Here is an 18,449-nt window from a genome sequence, read left to right as displayed (position 1 = left end):
AAGCTAGATACTAAGATACAAAGAATGGAAAGGGGAGCTCAATTTGGAGCACGGATCTTGCTCAGCTTGTTTTCCATGTTATTAGAAGATGTAGCAGAGTTAAAATGCACATTTCACAAGACCAGACACTCATAAGCGAGACTGATCAATAAGGCCCCAGCACTCATGTACAAACCCAACTGCGCCCAGCTGACTACTCAGGTTTGAGGTGTGGACACACACGTTATGCTTGACTATAGTTAAGACCAACAAAAAGAAGAGACAACAAAAAACCCACCCTTTGTCCGTGTATGCTAACACTGCATCATGCATAGCAAGTTTTAAGAAATTAACTTACTATTACCAAAGTTACTTCCAGATGCCACAAAGTCAACCTAAAAGCAAACAGCAAGAAACACAAAAAATTTCAAAATTAATTTCAAACTTTTACTATATGTTAAGCTAGGGATTAAAGGGCAAGGAAAGCTTTTACAGTAAGACAACCATTTAAGAGTTTCAAAAATTTAAAATTGCTTAAGTATTTACTACTATAGATATCAATTGTTATATTTCAAATCAATTAACGTACTTCATAATATTTGAGTTTAGCTTTGAGAGCTTCAATAGTTCTTAAGCTTTCTTCCTGCTGTTTTTCCTTGGTAGTTAGGATTTTCTTCAACTCATCTTTCTGAAAGAGAAAGAGTGCCAAATAGCCAAAGCCACAAGGATGGCCAGATTTATAAGATCTCAAGCAACTTTGTCAAGGGTCTAGGGAGAACTTCAACCAAGATCAGCACTGAAAGAATCCCTACATTTTTGATTCTGAAGTTCTTCAACACTGCTCTTCTACCAGAGGAGTCCTGAAGAATGAGTCAAGGGAATATGCACCAATATAATTTCCTATTGTTTAATTTATTAATATTTATTCATCTTGCATTACTGAAAGTCACTAGAGATATGCTTACAATATTAAGTCTGCATTAAAGGTGCCACAGGGATTATATTTTATTTGTAGTAATAGAAGTGTTGTGCTCCTTTACAAAATAAGTACATACCAGTAGATATTTCACTTAGTATTTATAAATAGCTTTCTTTTCTCTATAGTTTTAAATACCATTACTCAAATGCAATAGTCACTTCCCCTGTTTCTTAGTTCTATGATGCTTTAAGGTAATATATCATACCTCATTTTCAAGATCATCTGCAAACATTTGCTCCTGCAAAAATAACAAAAAAATTCCCCCACAAATCATTTTTTCAATAACGTTTAAGGGGTTTATACACAGTTCATTAGTTGACAAGTCTACCCCAGTTTCTAATCCTACATGCTTCTGACTGTTCCTCTTTTATTTAGCATCTAACCTCTGGCAAGAGAAATAAACAGAAGTTAAGGACGTTTGACAGAGCAATGTCTCTTGACATGCATAGTAGGAAACTGGAGTATCTTTTTAATTATCTAGATCAACCACTACCGAGGCAGAAAAGTACATTTTTTCAGTAGAAGTTTGCTTATTTTGGGAAGTGAGTATTAAGGATTTTGTGGGTTTTGTTTCTTTTATAAAGGCAATGCTTAAGAGAGAAGTTCAGACAAGACAATGATTCTAAGAAATATTCTTTCTATCCACATGCAGCATTTAGAGGAAGCTATATATGCTTTTTAACTGTACCTCTACAAAAATGCAGTGAAGGAACAAATGTGAGCCTCCGCAAAGAAAAAAACCCACCAAACAAGAAAACAACAACAACAAACAACAAACCACCCTGTTTTTATTTTCCTTCCTCAATTGTACTGGTCATATTTAAGCCTCTAAGGAAAGGGAACTTTTTTTAAAAACAGGATTTCAAATTTGGGTGAGAAATTCCCTGTGGAAAACCTTTGCTTCTGTTTTTGCCAATTGAAGACTCTTCTCAGTGTTGTCACTCACAGTAACAGCTAGAAAATAAGCAGTGGCTATGATAAAGTACTCACAACAACTACGTTTAATTGTGCAGATTAAGTTTACCCAAAATTACAACATGTCAGAACACCTCATGGTTCACATTACATAGTAAAGTATAGCCATAAATATCATTGCTTAAAATTTCTGAGTATCAGTGAATGACACTGTAACATGCCTCCTCTCATTTTGAATACTATTACAGGAGCAAATGCTTCTGCTGCAGAAGAAAGTGACAGTGACACATACAGAAGTAATTCCCAGGAAAGCAGTGACGACTACATTCTAATTACACATGCTTTCTTTTCTGCCTCAACCAGCCTTCACTGTCAGCCTCAGGTGGCTATTACAGCTTTCAAGTCTAGGTTTACCTCATTCAATTGTAGTTGTAGCCCGCTGATTCTATCCAGCAGCATCCTTTGCTCCTCTTGTACTTCTCTCATTCGATCTTTCAAATCTTGATTTTCTAACTCCAATTCCTTAAAAGTAAAAAATAAAATTAAAAAAAAACAACACTACCACGCTACACGCACATTGGGAAAACTAAAGAATCTGAACCAACAGTTTTAACAGTCTCTAAAGACACCAAGCCTTGCCCTAATGATTCTGTGGCCTTATTCCAGGTCTGTTTCATTCTGAAGGTTTACATCAGCACAAGCTCCAGTCTTCAAGCTCTTCTGTTCTAGATTGCTCATTCTCATAGGAGCATACATACACATTTTGAAGTCTGAGCAGATTAAGATTACATTCAATGCTGGCAGCACTCAAGAGGCTGCTTATCTGCTGTCTGTTAACAAGTAAAAATAACTAATGTTAAAACAGTTCCTGAAACCCAACCACTGCAGCCAAAGGTGAATGAAAAAGCCTTCACCAGCAAGAAACATAGCAAACTTTAAATGTGCTAACTGTTCCAAGCAGCTACAAGAATCATCCCGGTAACTTATCCAACACATGAAAATTATAGGTCTTTGCACTGTCAATTAGTCCAGTGCTCACATGCAAACAATAAAGCATGTTTAACTCTTGCCTGATAATCGCCGCCTTAACAGTGGTAACTACTTTAGCTCAAACCAGAGAAGTTGCATTTAGAGATCTTTATCCTTTTATTACAAAGCATTTCAGAATGCAGGCCTCAATTTCTCAGTGGTTTGTTCCCCATAGCTTAAAACGTTGTTTACCTTTTTGAAAACTGTAATGACATAGTAATGAGATGAGAAAGTTAATAATGGTTAGTAGAACGATTATGACATCTGTTATTTTTAGTAAGACACTTAAACACACGTCTCTTGAAAAGTTAAAAAAATAAATCTTCCAGTTTTGTGACTGATTTTACTGCAGGCAAAAGTGGTATACATAAGGTTAAGACCTAGGAAAAGTTAAGGAATGAACAGACTTGCAACTATTTATTACACAAACAAGTCTTTTCCTGAAAAAAGTTTACAGCTTATCTGCATAATTGCCACATTACCGAGTCATGCAATTAAGTTTTAAGTAAACAGCAATATATACGACCTTTCTTAATGGAATCACTAATGCTTACTTTACAAGCACATCTTGTCTTTAGCATGTCTGGTTCATTATGCATGGGGTAATAGGCAAGTCATAAAAATCCTTCTCGCTTACCTGAGCATTATGTTCCTTCTGATACAGCTTGACATTCACCTCCTCCTGTGCATGCAGCCAATTCCACTTCTGTGACATATTAATAATCTGTTATTGCAACAGTAAAGTATTAATTTATATTCCTGTTGTGTTCTGCAGACATCCATTTCTGGGGACACTGGGCTGCTTTCAGCCTTCATTTCAGCTTCCGCTGGGGGGCAATACTACCAGCATCCACATTTTGACAGATAGCTTCTCAGTAAGAGGTCACTATGATCTCACCCAGACAGGAAATAGGATGCTTATCAAAACTCTAATCCTGAGTGTGCACATCATCAAATATTTTTCAAATAGAAACAGCCACACCATCGGATTAGAGGGCATCCTCCCAGCTACATATGAGGTTAAGAATTCAAAAAAATACTGAACTAGTTTTGCATCATAGCACAATCTTAATCACGCTCTCACCAATACAAGTGATGTACTACCTTAGAAGATACTGAATATAAACAGCCTTACCTTTTGTTCAGGCTGCCCTTTCTTCATGGTATCTCTTGCTAAAAAAGCACCACAAAAGTAGGAAGTTAAAAAAAGCATTTCATTCAGATTCATGCAACACATTCCACTAATTCTATCTGGTTTTGACCTCAGGAGGACATTTCAAGAGGTAGATTCACCACCACCCCAGTTAATCAAATATGGAAATATTCACAAGTACAAGGTCCTTCTACAAATAAGGCTAAGTAACTCCTATGATCAGTATTGCAATGCCAGGTTCAGTAGCGTTAATACCTGGAGGCACCAGAGCCTGCATTTACCTTAAAAGCTTTTCTAAAAACAAACAGAAAACAAAAGCCTTCTTTCCCTGCCCAAACAAGCAATTTATCACATTTTTGTTCAAAGGACTACAGCTGCCCTCCAAAAAAACAGTTCCTGAAGACACAGCAGTGGGAAGACACACAATTCTAATGATAGAATAACAGCAAACTGTTATAGCCATGTTCTTCATACCTTTGCTGGAATCCTCAACGGCAGCTTTTATTAAAGCCAAAATGTCAATATTGTCACCAATTCTGGCATAGTAAGCACAGTCATGACCAAGGCCATCAGTCAAACTAACATCCGCACCATTCCTGAGCAAAACTTCTACTGCATCCTTGCAGCCGTATTCACAGCCTAACATTACAGCAGTCCTGAGGATGGGGAGAAAGATTGTATTCAGACTCCAGGATCTCACACTTTAATGGACCAATCACTTACAGAAAGAATTCTTCATACACTTATGTCTAATCATGCAAACTTGAGTCAATGAATCCTTCCTCTATAAAGGGAGGAAACTAAGCCTGGAAGTTCATTTGGTCAGTGTTTAAAAAAGCAAACGAGGACACTATTTTCATGAAACTCAGAAAAACCTACTGCCTTTGAGAGAGCCACCCAGTGTTTTGAAAACTCCCATGAATTTGGCTTCCTCTCCATTTAGATAGAAATCTCAATAGGCACAACACACAAGAAGTTTAGACAAAGCTGGGCAGCGGGCACACAAGTGCTTGGGAGTCCTGGCAATGCCTTCCAAACACTCGCCAGCTTCAGAACATGCAATCCAAGTACCCATGCTTTGTCCCACAGCAGCCTCATGTCCATTAGCCACGAGGCAGCCATCCTCCAAGAAATCACTGGCAGAAGTAGCAGCTACAAATAGAAAAGCCCTCCCCTGGCCCCCTTTCACGAATAGAGACGCAAACAGTTTTTCAAGGCCTTTAGGTCCCTTTGGAGCTCCAATGGGACTCAAGTACTTCTTGACAAGGGTACCAGTTTTGTCATGACCCATTTTGTATATTGATCCCAAAGGGTGCAAGATACAGCTTTGGACAGACAAAACCTTAAAATAACCAGCTGCTGTTTCTCTGCTGGCAGTAACAAGCCTACATGTATTTTAAACACAAGAACAAGCAATAAAAAAAGGCCACGCTTATCTGCATTATTGAACTGGCACATCTACTTCTGAACTAAATCCCAGATTCTTTTCCACTGAATTTAGCATATTTATTCTGTAGTCTGAAAGCCAAGGGACAGCTTCCTACCCTTTAAGTGTCAGCAGGCATTCTGACAACACTCTGCATGCATTACCTGTTTTGTTTGTCCCTGGCATTAACATCTGCTCCTCTGTCTATCAGAAGCTGACAAACCGTGGGACGACACATCTGAGTGGCCAGCACTAGTGGTGTCCTCCCGTCCTGAAGAGGTGAAGGAGGAAAGAAATAAGGAAAGGCAGAGAAAACAGAGAAAGTACAAGAACTCCAAATCGTGCACGAAAATGCTATCAGCAGCAACTTACACCGTCCTTTGAATTCACTGAGGCTCCATGATCACACAGTAGTTGTATGCTAGAGGAACAGTCTGACATAGCTTTCAAGAGACAAAGAAAGAGCAAAAGTTATACTGCTGAAAACAGCCTTCATGAAACCCCAAACACCTCCTTGGGTGTATTTGTTTCACAAAAATTCATGCAACCAAGTTAAAGCATGACAAGGCTCTATGACTTAGCTCTCACACAGCCATCTCTAAAGCATGTGAAAGAGACCAAACACTACTGTTCGACACGTTGCATAGCATAGTGAGGATGCAGACAATCCAGAGTAAAGCTATCTTAACCTATTAGCATCATTGCTCTAAAACACTGATCATGATACTTGCTTAAGATTTTTACCATGCAACTCATGGACATTAGAAGAGACTTTCAGACCTACAACCTCTGCTAAGACAGTTAACAAGTTTGTTACTGAGGACAAGTGTCATGACAATATAGAACTTTTTCTCTAATTTCATTATTACAGTCATCAAAATTAAAAGAGAAGAATTTGGCCCCTCTGACAATTAATCTATTCAGTGAATCTAGATTTCATATTAGTTGCCATAAAAGCCTTTTACCTGCATCATGAAGAGCAGTTCTTCCCTGAAGATCCACATTCTCCGTTGGACAATTGTACTGTTAAAATAAGTAACCCCAGTTATCAATTAGGATTCAGATTGCACTTACAAAACTTGAAGTATTTTGAGGTTTGAACAATAAAAACTGATTTAAGAAAAAAGTTTGTAGTTTACAAATATAATAACATACATGAAAGAGCTATGCGTACATATATGCACTTCAGTGCTCTAAACACATTGATGAAAAATTGTAGAAGTAAATTAAGACCATGCAAAGAAAATGAGTAATTCACTACAGACTTTTCACAAGCACTTTCAAAAGTTAATTCACTACAGCCAAGGTTCTCTGCCACCTTAAAGATCTTTTTCAACCTAAATGATTCCATGATTATTCCTTTGCTACCACTATCACTACTAGTTCTGGCATTCCACAGAAAGTGTGCCATTTATATCTGCATGGAAACTGCATCAAAAACAGAAGACAAGAAGAACCCATTGAAAGTTCCAAAGAATTCAAATGAGTATAAACTGACTAGGAATAAATGAAGAAAAAAATAAATATCCCACAAACCTAAGACAACCCACTAATACTGTTTCACTAATGAAAGTTTATGGATGTAAACGCTCATCTTTTGAAGAAAACACTACCCTTGAGCAGACCTTTCAGTGTTACTGTTCCTAAATACAAACGTTCAGAAAAAGAGCACTAGTCTTTAAAAGACACTCAACTCCATTTTCTTTAAGAGGTAGAAATTGCAACTTGATTTGACTGTCTACGTGAAGAGACAGAAAGTTTATTTTAGCACTCTTTTAGCCACCATCTGTTATTTACTATGAGGTCTTTTCCACAGAACTATCTTTTTAAAAAAAGCATGTAATTGTTTAAGAAGAGTGGCATGTCTCAATTTTGAGTCAGTATATTTAAGAGCACCTTTTTTTATTCTCAAGAATAAAAACCATAACAGACAAGTTTTATTTTTCAGTACCTGCAAAAGCTTCTGCAAACATAAAGCATGTCCATATTTTGCAGCTAGGTGCAATGCGTTTCTACCTAAAAAAAAAAAAAAAAAATCAACATCAATTCAGGATCTATTTTGAACATGCATTTAGAAATACCACACAAAAATTCAACATGCCTATGTTGTTTCTCAGAAAGTATATTACTAATCCTGTAATACTAATTCATCAGAAGTTAATTTGTACTTCACTAAAACATTAGCATAGTTTATTTCACCTGAAGAAAAAAACTGTCATCTTCCTCCTCCATAATTCTATATGCTTCATTACTGCTAATCATGTGCTAGACGTATGAAACAGATACACACATGTCATCAGACCAATTTCACGACAAAAGACAGTTCAGAGCAACATTCACATCATTTTAGAGGCAACCGTCCCCGTCTCCCCCATCAATTCTGTCAGTACTATAACTAAGTCATCTCTCTTGTGTATATTTCACTATTTGTTACACAGGCTTTTCTTATTTTAGAGAAACTGCAACCAAGGATTCAAGTTCATTAGTGAAATAAATCTCAAAATACTTCAAATTACTCCACATAAGCATTTAAAAAATAATCTGTTACATGACAGAAGGAAGCTAGATTATTTCTGTAATGAAGTTGAAAACAAGAGAATATTCATTAACCATGTTTACCTTAATTTCTGAGGCAAAATTAGCACGCATTTTTAACAACCTCCCCCATAAGACCTTCACACCAACTCTGATATCACACATGCAAATGAAGAAGGTAGCACAGGCGTATTCTGAATTTGAGTGCTCAGTATGGGTGCACAAACACCTAACGTATCATTTAATTTTAATCCTCACTGCACACAGTACAAGTCTCAGTGAAATACACTTAGTATTTAAATGAAACAAATTCATTTTAAACCATTCTTATGTTGTTATTCTCCCCCAGAAATGCTGATCTCAACAGTGAGTCTGGAGCAGACTATATATACGGTTACAGCAGCAGCAGACCAAAGTTCTTAAGTTCTGCTGCATTCATGACCTTACATGACAGGACCAGTTTCCTCAAAGTTCAGCAACAAGTCACACAGATGATCAATTTTTTTTTTTGCCAACTACAGGAAGCCACAGAAAGGAGGAAGTTCTGTAGTTCAGCTTAATTCTACTCCAAAATAAAACCCAAGCTGTGTACTTTTTCAAGCTGCAGCTGGACATTTGAGTAAGCCTACCGGCAGCATCAGTGGCTGTGATGTCAACTCCGTGAATAAGGATGGTGTTCAAGCAATCCAGGTTTCCCTTTGATGCTACAACGTGGAATCTAAAAACAGAAAGTACCTTGCTTAAGCACAACTGTTTTATACCCAAAACCATTAATATTAACCAGGAAATTCAAAGCAAAGAGCTGTATACTGAAACATTATATGGTACAAATCCAGCTTTGGACAGCACTCAAATCCAGTTAAGAGTTTCACAGATTTTACCTTAAGGACCAAGATAATGATTACTTCTCAAGAAAGTTATTTACCTTAAATCAGCAAACCATGTGAAAAACCAAAACGCTTTCCATTTCCCCTTAATGTTCAAATCTGGCAAAAACAATTATTTAACTACTGATCTTCACTTTGAAGTGAAAATTTTTTATGAGAATTTCACATTCTAGCTCTCTGGTATTCTAATTTAGACAAGGCTAGAATTTAACGTGATTTATTGCATAGATTTATATATTAAAAAAAAGAGGGTTTAGACCAGCAGCAAGCTTTAGGAATTGAGTTACTTTCAAGTAGCTTCCCAATGCTGTTATTGGAGTACTGGAAGTTACTTACGCAGATCTCCCTTCCACATCCAGTTTAGTAGGACTGACTCCTTTTTTGGCAAGGATTGATGAAACCTTTTCCACATCACCCCTTTCAGCTGCTTTCATTAACCTGTCATCATATTTGTTCCAGTCTGTGTTCAGCTGTGTAAGAGAGAATCAGAAAAGCAAGTGAGCTTATGGTACACTATCGATCTACTAAAAGGAACTTCAAGGAAAGGCTGACTCATATGCAATTGAGGGGGGATACGACAAAAATATCTTGGCTGGCAAACAGCATTGTACCTGTTAAGATATTTAGAGTTATCTATATACAACATCACCATAGCATTTCAATCAGGCTGTTGTCATTCAATGTACAGTGCTCCAAGACAGTCTGGTTAAGTCACCCTGGTCCTAAAAGAGACCTTTAACATCAAACCTCTTCGGTTTTCCTCATTCTGCTTTACTGTATCTAATAGGTCTAGAGCCGCACATAGTAAGTCGTTTTCTAACCTTGCTCTCAAAGTTTTCAGACAGTTTCTCATATTTGGTTGTCTTTGGACTTCTCCTCCTAGTCCCTCTATCTGCCACATGAGGCTGTCCAGGCAGCTGTCTTTTCACTGCAACTTTACCTTCTCTAATCATGGATAATTCCATTCTGGGAAAAAAATACATCTCTCCCCCACAGCAGTTGATTAACAAACAAGAAAAAACACCACATCAGGCTATGATAAACTAAGGATTTCACACAACAAAGGAAGGGCTAGCATGTGTACTTGTACACATACTTTATAGAAGAGAAACTTGCAATATCACAAAAACATTGTGATGTGTCTAGAAGGAACTTCTTAAATCATTCTGACAGAGAACCCCACACAAGATCAGCTATAGCTACGTGGTATTGTCCTAGTACTCATCTAGCTTTCAAAAACTTCACTGAAGGAAGAGGTAGAGTGTCCAAGGAGACCTGCAGTTCACTCCATTAATCGTTACCAGAGACCATTTTTCCTAATGCCTAGTTATAACATTCTAATCTCTCCACTATGCACATTAAGAACTCCCCATCCACTTTTCTCTGCAGCAACTATGTATTTGAAAAGCTGCCTCAGTCTCATACCCTTTAGGGGAAGGCACATCAACAAGGCAATTAACTCCATTAAGTATATGAAAACTGGAGGGTTTCTTGTTCATCTTTATTATTGATCATTTAAATTGTAATAGTCCACATAAAACAGTCAAGTGTTGCATATCTGTATATTAAGTGGCATGTACAGATACAAAATTTACAAATTAATAAGTAAGATGCAACACAGAAACAGATGAGTAATTGCAAGCAACAGAGCCCAAAATAGCACTAACAACTTCCAATCTAAGTAATCATCTTCAATACAAGCTTTTCAGTATTCATTAAAAAAATATTTCAAAAGGAAGTGGGCAGATAAAACACAGCTGCTACAATTTCCCCCTCTATCAACACTTATATGGTAAAGGTACCATGAAGAAGGTGAACTTTGAGATGTTTAAACAGGACAATTACAAAGTATATGTAATCAACAGCAGGCTTCGGTTTTCAATAATTCAGCAACAGATGAAATATGTACTAAATTTAGCCCTCCTTAAACCAAGTTCATATTTATCAAGAATAACTGAGCTTTCCAGCTTTACTGAAAGTTACAGTTTTTCACATCCAATGCCTAACTTGAAATTAACAAAAAACCACAACATATCAGTACAGAAATGTACTTACTAATTCAACTCACTGAATTTGGCCATTCTTAAAAATAGATCTGAATCAGCTCCATTATATCCCAAGCAGTTTTCAGATTTTAACATCAAATGGATGTGCTAAAAATATGTGCCAGCGCACAGTTTTTCCTGTGTCAGGCTGTTCAAAGGGTCAAATTTTAGCTAAGTGTGATATTCACGAGGCGAAGACCTACTGAACTGTGGAAGAGATTTAAAGTTTATAGCTTTAAATTGCCTGCAATTACCAAAGCAACATACAGTGTAGAAGGAAAAAGAAAAAAAAAAAAAGGACGTCAGTTATAAATAGACCACCACACATTCAAGTCTCAGACATTCACCACCCCCCTCTTTTTCCTCGTTTACTTCAAATTTAGAATTTCAGGCCACAAGCCAAGCATCCCACCCCAAAATGTAGTTTGTTCTCTTTGTTGCCAAACCACCCTTTCTGAATTACTTTACACTTTTTAGGAAATTCTGTTCTGTGACAGAAACTTCAGAGCCAAGCTAGACACTGACAACTTGATATTCAAGAAGCTTTTAACAGAAGAAAAAGGCTTAGAAAGGAGTATTATATTCAAATCTAACTCTACACAGCAAAGGAATTTACTGATAACAGTCAGACATAAGTCGCCTGTAGGCACATGAAGTTACTTATCACTGTAGATCAGAAGTTCTACACCTCACTGAGTAAAGAACATTAAAACTGGTAAAGCGAATAATTTCCAAAATAGAGCAGCCAAAGAGTAGCTGAAAACATTTTTGTTTCTTGAAGAGAGAAAGCAGCCTAACAATCCCACATCCTTCATGTTGGACTCATCACAATAGACTCCTCCATCTCCTTAAAATGCCAAACACAATACTCAAGTCTTAGCAGTCTTCATGTGAAAGCAGGAAGAACAGGAAAAAAAGCTCTGTAATCTTCATGTTAAAAAAAATAGTTAACATTCTGTCACAACAGAACTACGTCCCCTTAAGACTGTCTTACTGGCACAGCCTGAAACTTTTCAAGATTTCACATAATAAAGTCTGGAAGATCCACAATGGAAAGAGCCAATGTCAACTAGCCGGTTCTCACAGGGCTCAGAGCTGCAGCAACCAAGGTCTCACCTTGCACCAGAGCCAGGGTTTGGTACATAAAGGAGATACAAAAAGGAACAAAACCAAAAGCCCAGTGCCACCACCCTGCATCTGTAGAATGATTTGTATAACGGACGTATAATCACGACCATCTTCATTCCTCATTCTCACGATAAACAAGATTACAGTAATCGTGAAGTCTTAGCAATAGCTTATTCAGCACAATACTTGCTAAAAGTGACATGAAGTACTAAAAATAAGACAGCTAATTAAATTACAACCACTAGCATTGCCCAGCTAAAGTGCAGTACCAATTTGTCAATCAATGAAAATATCCATTAGCTTAAAAGCCACACCAGCCTGGTTGGCATAAGAAAGTCTTTGCATTGGTGACATTACTGTTCACATCAAGAGCCGCATGCACAGCCAGGGGAAAGACAGTATTCCTCCACAGCTTGGCAATGCCTCCTCTGCTAAGCTACCTTATTAAGCTTGATTTTAAAATACTTTAGAAACTGTACATATATAGCATCAAGCTCTGCTCCCTCTTAAGTTCCTTTTCAGGTGACACATTTCACATCTGTGGAGGAAAGCAATCACATCTTGCATGTTTGCCCCTGGTTTCCAATTGCAAAGTTTTATACTTGCAGCTTGTACCTGCTAGCAAAAACTCACTCAAATCTGTAAGAAATCCTTTGCTAGCCATTCCTTGCTGCCATTTCATAAATCATGTGATTAACAGCACCATTACTTAAAAAAAAAAAGAAAAAATCATCTTTCACCTTAATTTCCCCCCCCCTCTTTGGTTATAACACTTAAGTAAATTGCATCCATTTCCTATGATGCACTAAATCAAATACTGTCACCCAAGCACTTCACATTTAAGGAAAATTCCTCACAGGAAGAGTTGTTAAAGACAGATATAACACACATTTAATTAAGAAGAAACTGTTACAAAACACTTAGAAAATTCAAGCTTTTGCATTTTAGCAGCTGTCAGCTACTGCCATTGATACGAAACCTAAGATACCTACTGTGTCTTTAGCTGCACAAGAAAACCAACAAGTCATCATAGAACTTGCAGCTTCTTGCTGCCAGAAGCAATCAGTTTATCTCGCATCAAGTTACAAACCACTGCAGCTCACAAAGCGCAGAGCCAGAGTTCAAACAGGCTGCTTCGAGAAACGTGTTCTCTCCACCACCCTGAATTCATCTTCTTCCATCCTTCACTTAGCTTGGATCCCCAAGTGTATTTTCCCCATCTTCAGGATCATCTTCAGACTTCATAACTCTTACTAAAATAGGGGCTACCCCTGGCCAGAGGCTGCCCGGCCGGTGAAGCCCTTTGCGGGTCCGGCCGCTCGCCCAAGCTGTCCCTCCCCAGCAATCCCCAAGAAAACCTTCCCAGAGCTTTTCTTTCTGTGTTGCAACAGACTGCCAGAGTGACTCAGGCTCACAAGTAAATATTGCCCCGATCCGAAATATCTTGTAAACAATACGTAGACAGTCTCATCAGCCTAGATCTATTTTCTGATAATCCAGTACTTGATAGCCGAGCGATAGAAAGCAATAGCTATTAATACATTCTCCGCATGCTCATGCCCTGAGTAACACATTTTAGATTTAATGTTAACTAACTACACAAGCATGCATGAAACTTTACTACAGTGTTGTTATGTTCTGCAGACATGCAAACACTCACTTTAAAATAACAAACACATTAGTCAAATTAACTGTCCACTGGCATTAACAGAGGTCATACTTATCACCACTAATAACAGAGGACTGAAATACTCCCAGGAGTAATTTTTTCCCCATTCCACCACACCACAAAGCCTAAACCAGACTCACGATCAGACTTCAGACAGTTACAACTGCAGAGCAGATGGAATGCATGATCCTATTTTGACAGAAATGTAACCGATTTTAAATTAGAAAATACACATGCCTCTGCTTAAAAAAAATTCTCCTTTTACAGTGATGAAACCCATTCTGAATAGAACCTGGTTTCAGCTTACTGCTGCTGCCAGTCTGTCTCCCAACATGTTAAATGAGAGGAGTCACAGAGGCTGTGAAAACATTAAATAGACAGCATAATGATTAACAGTAGGGAAGATGTAGAGTCTCCTTTCACAAGTTTTAAATTTAAATGGAGATCTCAAAGTGCCATATTTAGAGGACTAGGTCAACATGACAAGCAATGCACTGTTTTGTCTGCAGCAGCAGAACATGGTGCATAGCCAGAAAAACCACATGAGACTGCAAATAACCCAATAAATGGATCTTCTTAGGAAAGAGATTTTTTTTAAATCACTCATATTTGCACAAATTATTTCTTTCCCGGTAACTTCTAAACTGTTCCACATCACTTGCTGCGAGCACCATCCCTTTGCCTTGAAGCACTAGCATTTTTCTCACAAGAACATTCCATGACTTCTCTGCAATTAGTGTCCACATGACAAAGCCACTCCAAAGAAGTGCAATGACTATGTCATCTCAAGTCATCTTCTGACCAGAACCAAGTCTGTCTCCTGAAACCAAAAATGGCATTTGGGGGGTGGGGGGCGTAAAGAAATAAATAAGCTTCAGAGGTGACAGCAACAGCAAAAAAACTCCACTTAACTGAAATCAGTTTGGTAAGAAACCACACAGGTGAGAGACTATGCCTTCCAGGTGGACAGTCTTCTCCAATTTACTTATCCCAAAGGTTTCACTAGTCTCCATTTTTATCTGCCTGCAGACATTCCTCACGAGCTGCACTCATCCTGCAGCCCCTTTACACTGAAGATCCTCCCAAGACAGTCTTGACCACAAGATTTAGGATTGCTAAAACACATTCCCCAGGCCTGCCCAGCTCAGACTAAGCACAGACAGCAGTTCTCAGGAAACAGCCTTCATGGCTCTATCAGCACAGAGCAGCTTCGGTAAACACAGCCCAGCTGCAAACTCCCACCGATTAAATTGTTCTCCAAGGCAGCTGAATCTCAGAGAGCTCAAAGGGTAGAAACTAATGAAATGTGCTTCTGCTGCATTCTTTTAAGTGTAACTGAAGTTTGGAGCCTAATTCAGATACAGTTTTTCAGAACAAAGACTACCATCAGATAAACCAGAAGTGCAAATCTCTGGAGGTGCTAAACTGCCAAACATACCACAGATGCCTAGCTAAGGCCAATATTGCCCATTTTCTGTTAACACAGAGCACCTGTTTTTCCTAAGCTCAGCCTGCCAGGAATTCTTCCCATCTCCAGGCCTCCAAAGATAAGGGAGTAGCCCATCTCCACCACCTGGCTAGGATCAAAAGCAGTACTTGTTCCTATCAGCTTGTATCTGGTGTGCTCTCAGTTTAAGGGCTTTATATTAAGCAGATACCTTGGCTGTCTGTGCACACTCCATATATCCATCTGGTACTTTAACGCCTTCAGGAGCATTGCGAAGCTGTACATTCACACCAGCATACTCAGGAAAAGAACACAGACTGCACAAGCACAGGGTGTTTTCTAAATGTTCACCTAGCTTTCAATGAATGATTTAAACTTTGTGGGCTAGAGGGATTCTGCTTACATGCTCAGTAATTCTGAATGAATTGCTCTAACTTATCCAGTCTTTCCTCAAGTCCAGGTAAGCTGTAGCATCCCCAACACCCTTTGGTAAGGAACTGTACAACATAGCTATATATTGCACAAACAACTATCTACTTCTATTGTCTCTGAACCCCAAACCCCTTACATTAGCAGATATTTAGCAGATCAGAAGTCAAGCTACTTTACCTATCTGCAGTCCTCATCTTGTAGATATCTTTGAACCATTACATTACATTGTTACATCCTCCTACCCGGTACACTACCATACTCTCAACCAGCATCAGTTCAGGCAGCAGAAAAAGAGTATCACCACTTTCTGTTGTTTACTGAGTATACAGCATACAGTTCAGAGCCAAAGTTTATAGGAGGCTCTTTAAAACTACTTTGAAAACAATTGTAGTGACGAATGAGGAAGAGACAAGTATTTAAAGATGAACACAAGAATACTAATGACAGCCACTAGAGGTAGTTAAAATCAGGGCATATTTGGTACCAAGACTAATTACTCTCACTTTTCTGAGCAAAGCAAGACAAGATGTTCTAGAGTTACCAAACGCAGCGGAAATGGCATGCCGCTGCCAGCAATGAAAGCCATGAGGCACTATCGGTAACTGTAGTCCTGAGACTACAAAAAGTAAATACATATTTGTACACTGCTGACAACCAAAGTAATTAGCAAAGTTAATGTTTAAAGTTTATTGTTATCACAGGACATATATTTAATCAATAAACAAGCACAGCACCATACTTGGGGAATCTGAGCTTGAAGCTACAGGGCATCTTCTCCCCTCTCAACAAAAAAGCCAGAAAATAAGGCAGAGCCCCTGAAGCCATGCGCTGTACTACTGCACATCCCATCACCCACCCAAGCGCCCCCACTGAGGAACTCAAAGCAAAGAAAGGGCTTTATTAGTGATCCCAAGGCATGAGAGAATAATACCAGGGTTATGGGGACCCAAACAGGACAGACAAATAAAGATCCTAACCCCTGAAAACCTTTGGAAAATAAACCATAATACCATTTAATCCCAGCGGCTCTTCTTCTGAGATTTTTCTCAGCCTAAATATTCTCCTGTGAAATCCCAGCAGCCAGACGCAAACTCACAAGACTTTTCATGCCAGCAAGAAGAGATACCTGGTCATCAATCTGAGAACATACAATGAGGTATGATAACGCACTGACCTTGTTTAAAAAGATAATACAGGGCCAGGGACACAAGAAATACTGGTCTTAATGTTGCAGCGAAAAAAAATGTGACAAGTTAACTTGTTGATGAAATAGTATTGCTCAGGAAGCTTCCACCTGAACTGGGAATTGCTCATCCAGTAAACACTTCTGCCTACATATGCAGCTGCAGAACCCCAACTACATAAACAAACAGCTTATTGAAATAAAGTACGGACAACCTTTAGCAGTCACCTAACTCACTTCAGAAATACGAGATGTAAATCAAAGCATATCTTAAACCTTTCAGCCTGAAAGCTGATGAACCTGTGAAAGTGAACACAGCTCCTCATCACTGCTGGCCTAGGCAGATAATCCTATTAACAAAAAAACCCAAATGGGACACATCCTCCTCTAATGCCATTAGCGGGTGACATAAGCACATAAAGCACAGAGAGCAAAGAGCTCTGGTAAAACCCTGCCATCACCACTTAAAGCAAGTGTGCACAAATACTTGAATCGTCTTAAAAGTTACCAAGATGAAAATACTAACATCATACTTTATGGAAACTGTTATAAAACTAAAACTGCAATTTCTGAAGTCTGTGAAGGCCAATAGATAGAATAGTTCTTGTCAAAGAACAGACTGAGAATTACTAATTTTAGGCCCATCTTTGTCACAAGATATTAATTTTTCCAGTTGATGTCTCATGCAATTTTCCTGCAGAGAAAAACAGGCACTCACCAACAAAGGAGAGTTACTTGAAAAACATACACATCATGTAAGCTGGGCACAGGTGAGAAGGGCAGGCTCAGCACATCTACCAGCCCGTGCATTTAATTTTCCTGCTTTTTCTACAGAGGTCAGAGTACATTTGTGATCAAAACTAACATCTGAACAGACACACCCTGCGATGTTATATGGCACAAAATGACAATTGCTTTTGAAGTGGTTTGATTTATTTAAAAAACACACAGACTGACACAACGAAAGGATATTAGACTACTAAACCCATTTGTTAAAGATATTCACGAGGTGTAGTTTCCCCCAACAGTACAGATGCACGTCAGCCAATATCCATCTATCTCACAAACTTTGGCTTCTCTGCAGTTGCCTAGAAAAATACTGCACATACCAGGTCTGGGAAAAGGTTAGCTCAATTGTGGGAGATGGGAATGGCATTTTATATTTTATAAGCATATCTTGCTTATCAGGATATGTCTGCACTCACATACAAACATTTTGGAGTCTAAAACTGCATGAGCGAGATGTACTGTTTAGTCTACATAAGGAAAAAACAGGCACAGCCTGAATACAGGGTCCATGTTTCACCCAGCACTTTATGTTACCACCTCATTTACTGGAATTTCTCCATCTACAAAAGTGTCATTGAATGCTACAAAGCAGGCAAAGCTTACAGTGATCGAAACCAACAGCCTTCCTAGGATGCTCTGGTTTGCATTGCTCTCAAAATGTTCCAGTCTAGAATTCATATTAAGTTGTGCTGCTGTGTGGCTTGTTTAAATTTAACTGCATCCTGCAATTACTGTAAGTAACAGTCTCTCAACAAACAGGTTAAAGCAAAAAAAAAAAAACAACTAACAGTAATCATCTAAAACCCCATCATAAACGTTCCTGTTCTTACCCTATTCTTAAGGCATTTTCCTT

At 38.4% G+C, this 18,449-nt stretch overlaps 1 protein-coding gene across 9 annotated transcripts in view; it reads right to left on the bottom strand.

Moving 5' to 3' along the window:
- Window positions 1-18,449, bottom strand: part of UACA (uveal autoantigen with coiled-coil domains and ankyrin repeats) — a 51,002-nt gene that overhangs the window by 9,129 nt on the left and 23,424 nt on the right. For 2 of the 9 annotated variants that reach the window (XM_027811374.2, XM_055716667.1), the window contains exons 2-14: window positions 9,240-9,373; window positions 8,646-8,734; window positions 7,433-7,497; window positions 6,447-6,504; window positions 5,854-5,924; window positions 5,646-5,752; window positions 4,530-4,711; window positions 4,038-4,075; window positions 3,540-3,626; window positions 2,288-2,395; window positions 1,164-1,196; window positions 569-667; window positions 338-374 (exon numbers count right to left, since the gene is read on the bottom strand). In XM_027811374.2, the coding sequence (XP_027667175.2) occupies window positions 338-374; window positions 569-667; window positions 1,164-1,196; window positions 2,288-2,395; window positions 3,540-3,626; window positions 4,038-4,075; window positions 4,530-4,711; window positions 5,646-5,752; window positions 5,854-5,924; window positions 6,447-6,504; window positions 7,433-7,497; window positions 8,646-8,734; window positions 9,240-9,373 (1,108 nt within the window). The remainder of the gene's footprint in view (window positions 1-337; window positions 375-568; window positions 668-1,163; window positions 1,197-2,287; window positions 2,396-3,539; window positions 3,627-4,037; window positions 4,076-4,529; window positions 4,712-5,645; window positions 5,753-5,853; window positions 5,925-6,446; window positions 6,505-7,432; window positions 7,498-8,645; window positions 8,735-9,239; window positions 9,374-18,449) is intronic. The other 7 variants (XM_055716670.1, XM_055716671.1, XM_055716666.1 and 4 more) reach the window with 6 other exon arrangements.

The sequence above is a fragment of the Falco cherrug genome, chromosome 7, assembly GCF_023634085.1.
Source record: "Falco cherrug isolate bFalChe1 chromosome 7, bFalChe1.pri, whole genome shotgun sequence".
NCBI classification, from domain to species: Eukaryota; Metazoa; Chordata; class Aves; order Falconiformes; family Falconidae; genus Falco; species Falco cherrug.
The sequence above is the reverse complement of the archived record's forward strand: the minus strand, read 5'-3'. Positions and strand labels throughout refer to the sequence as shown.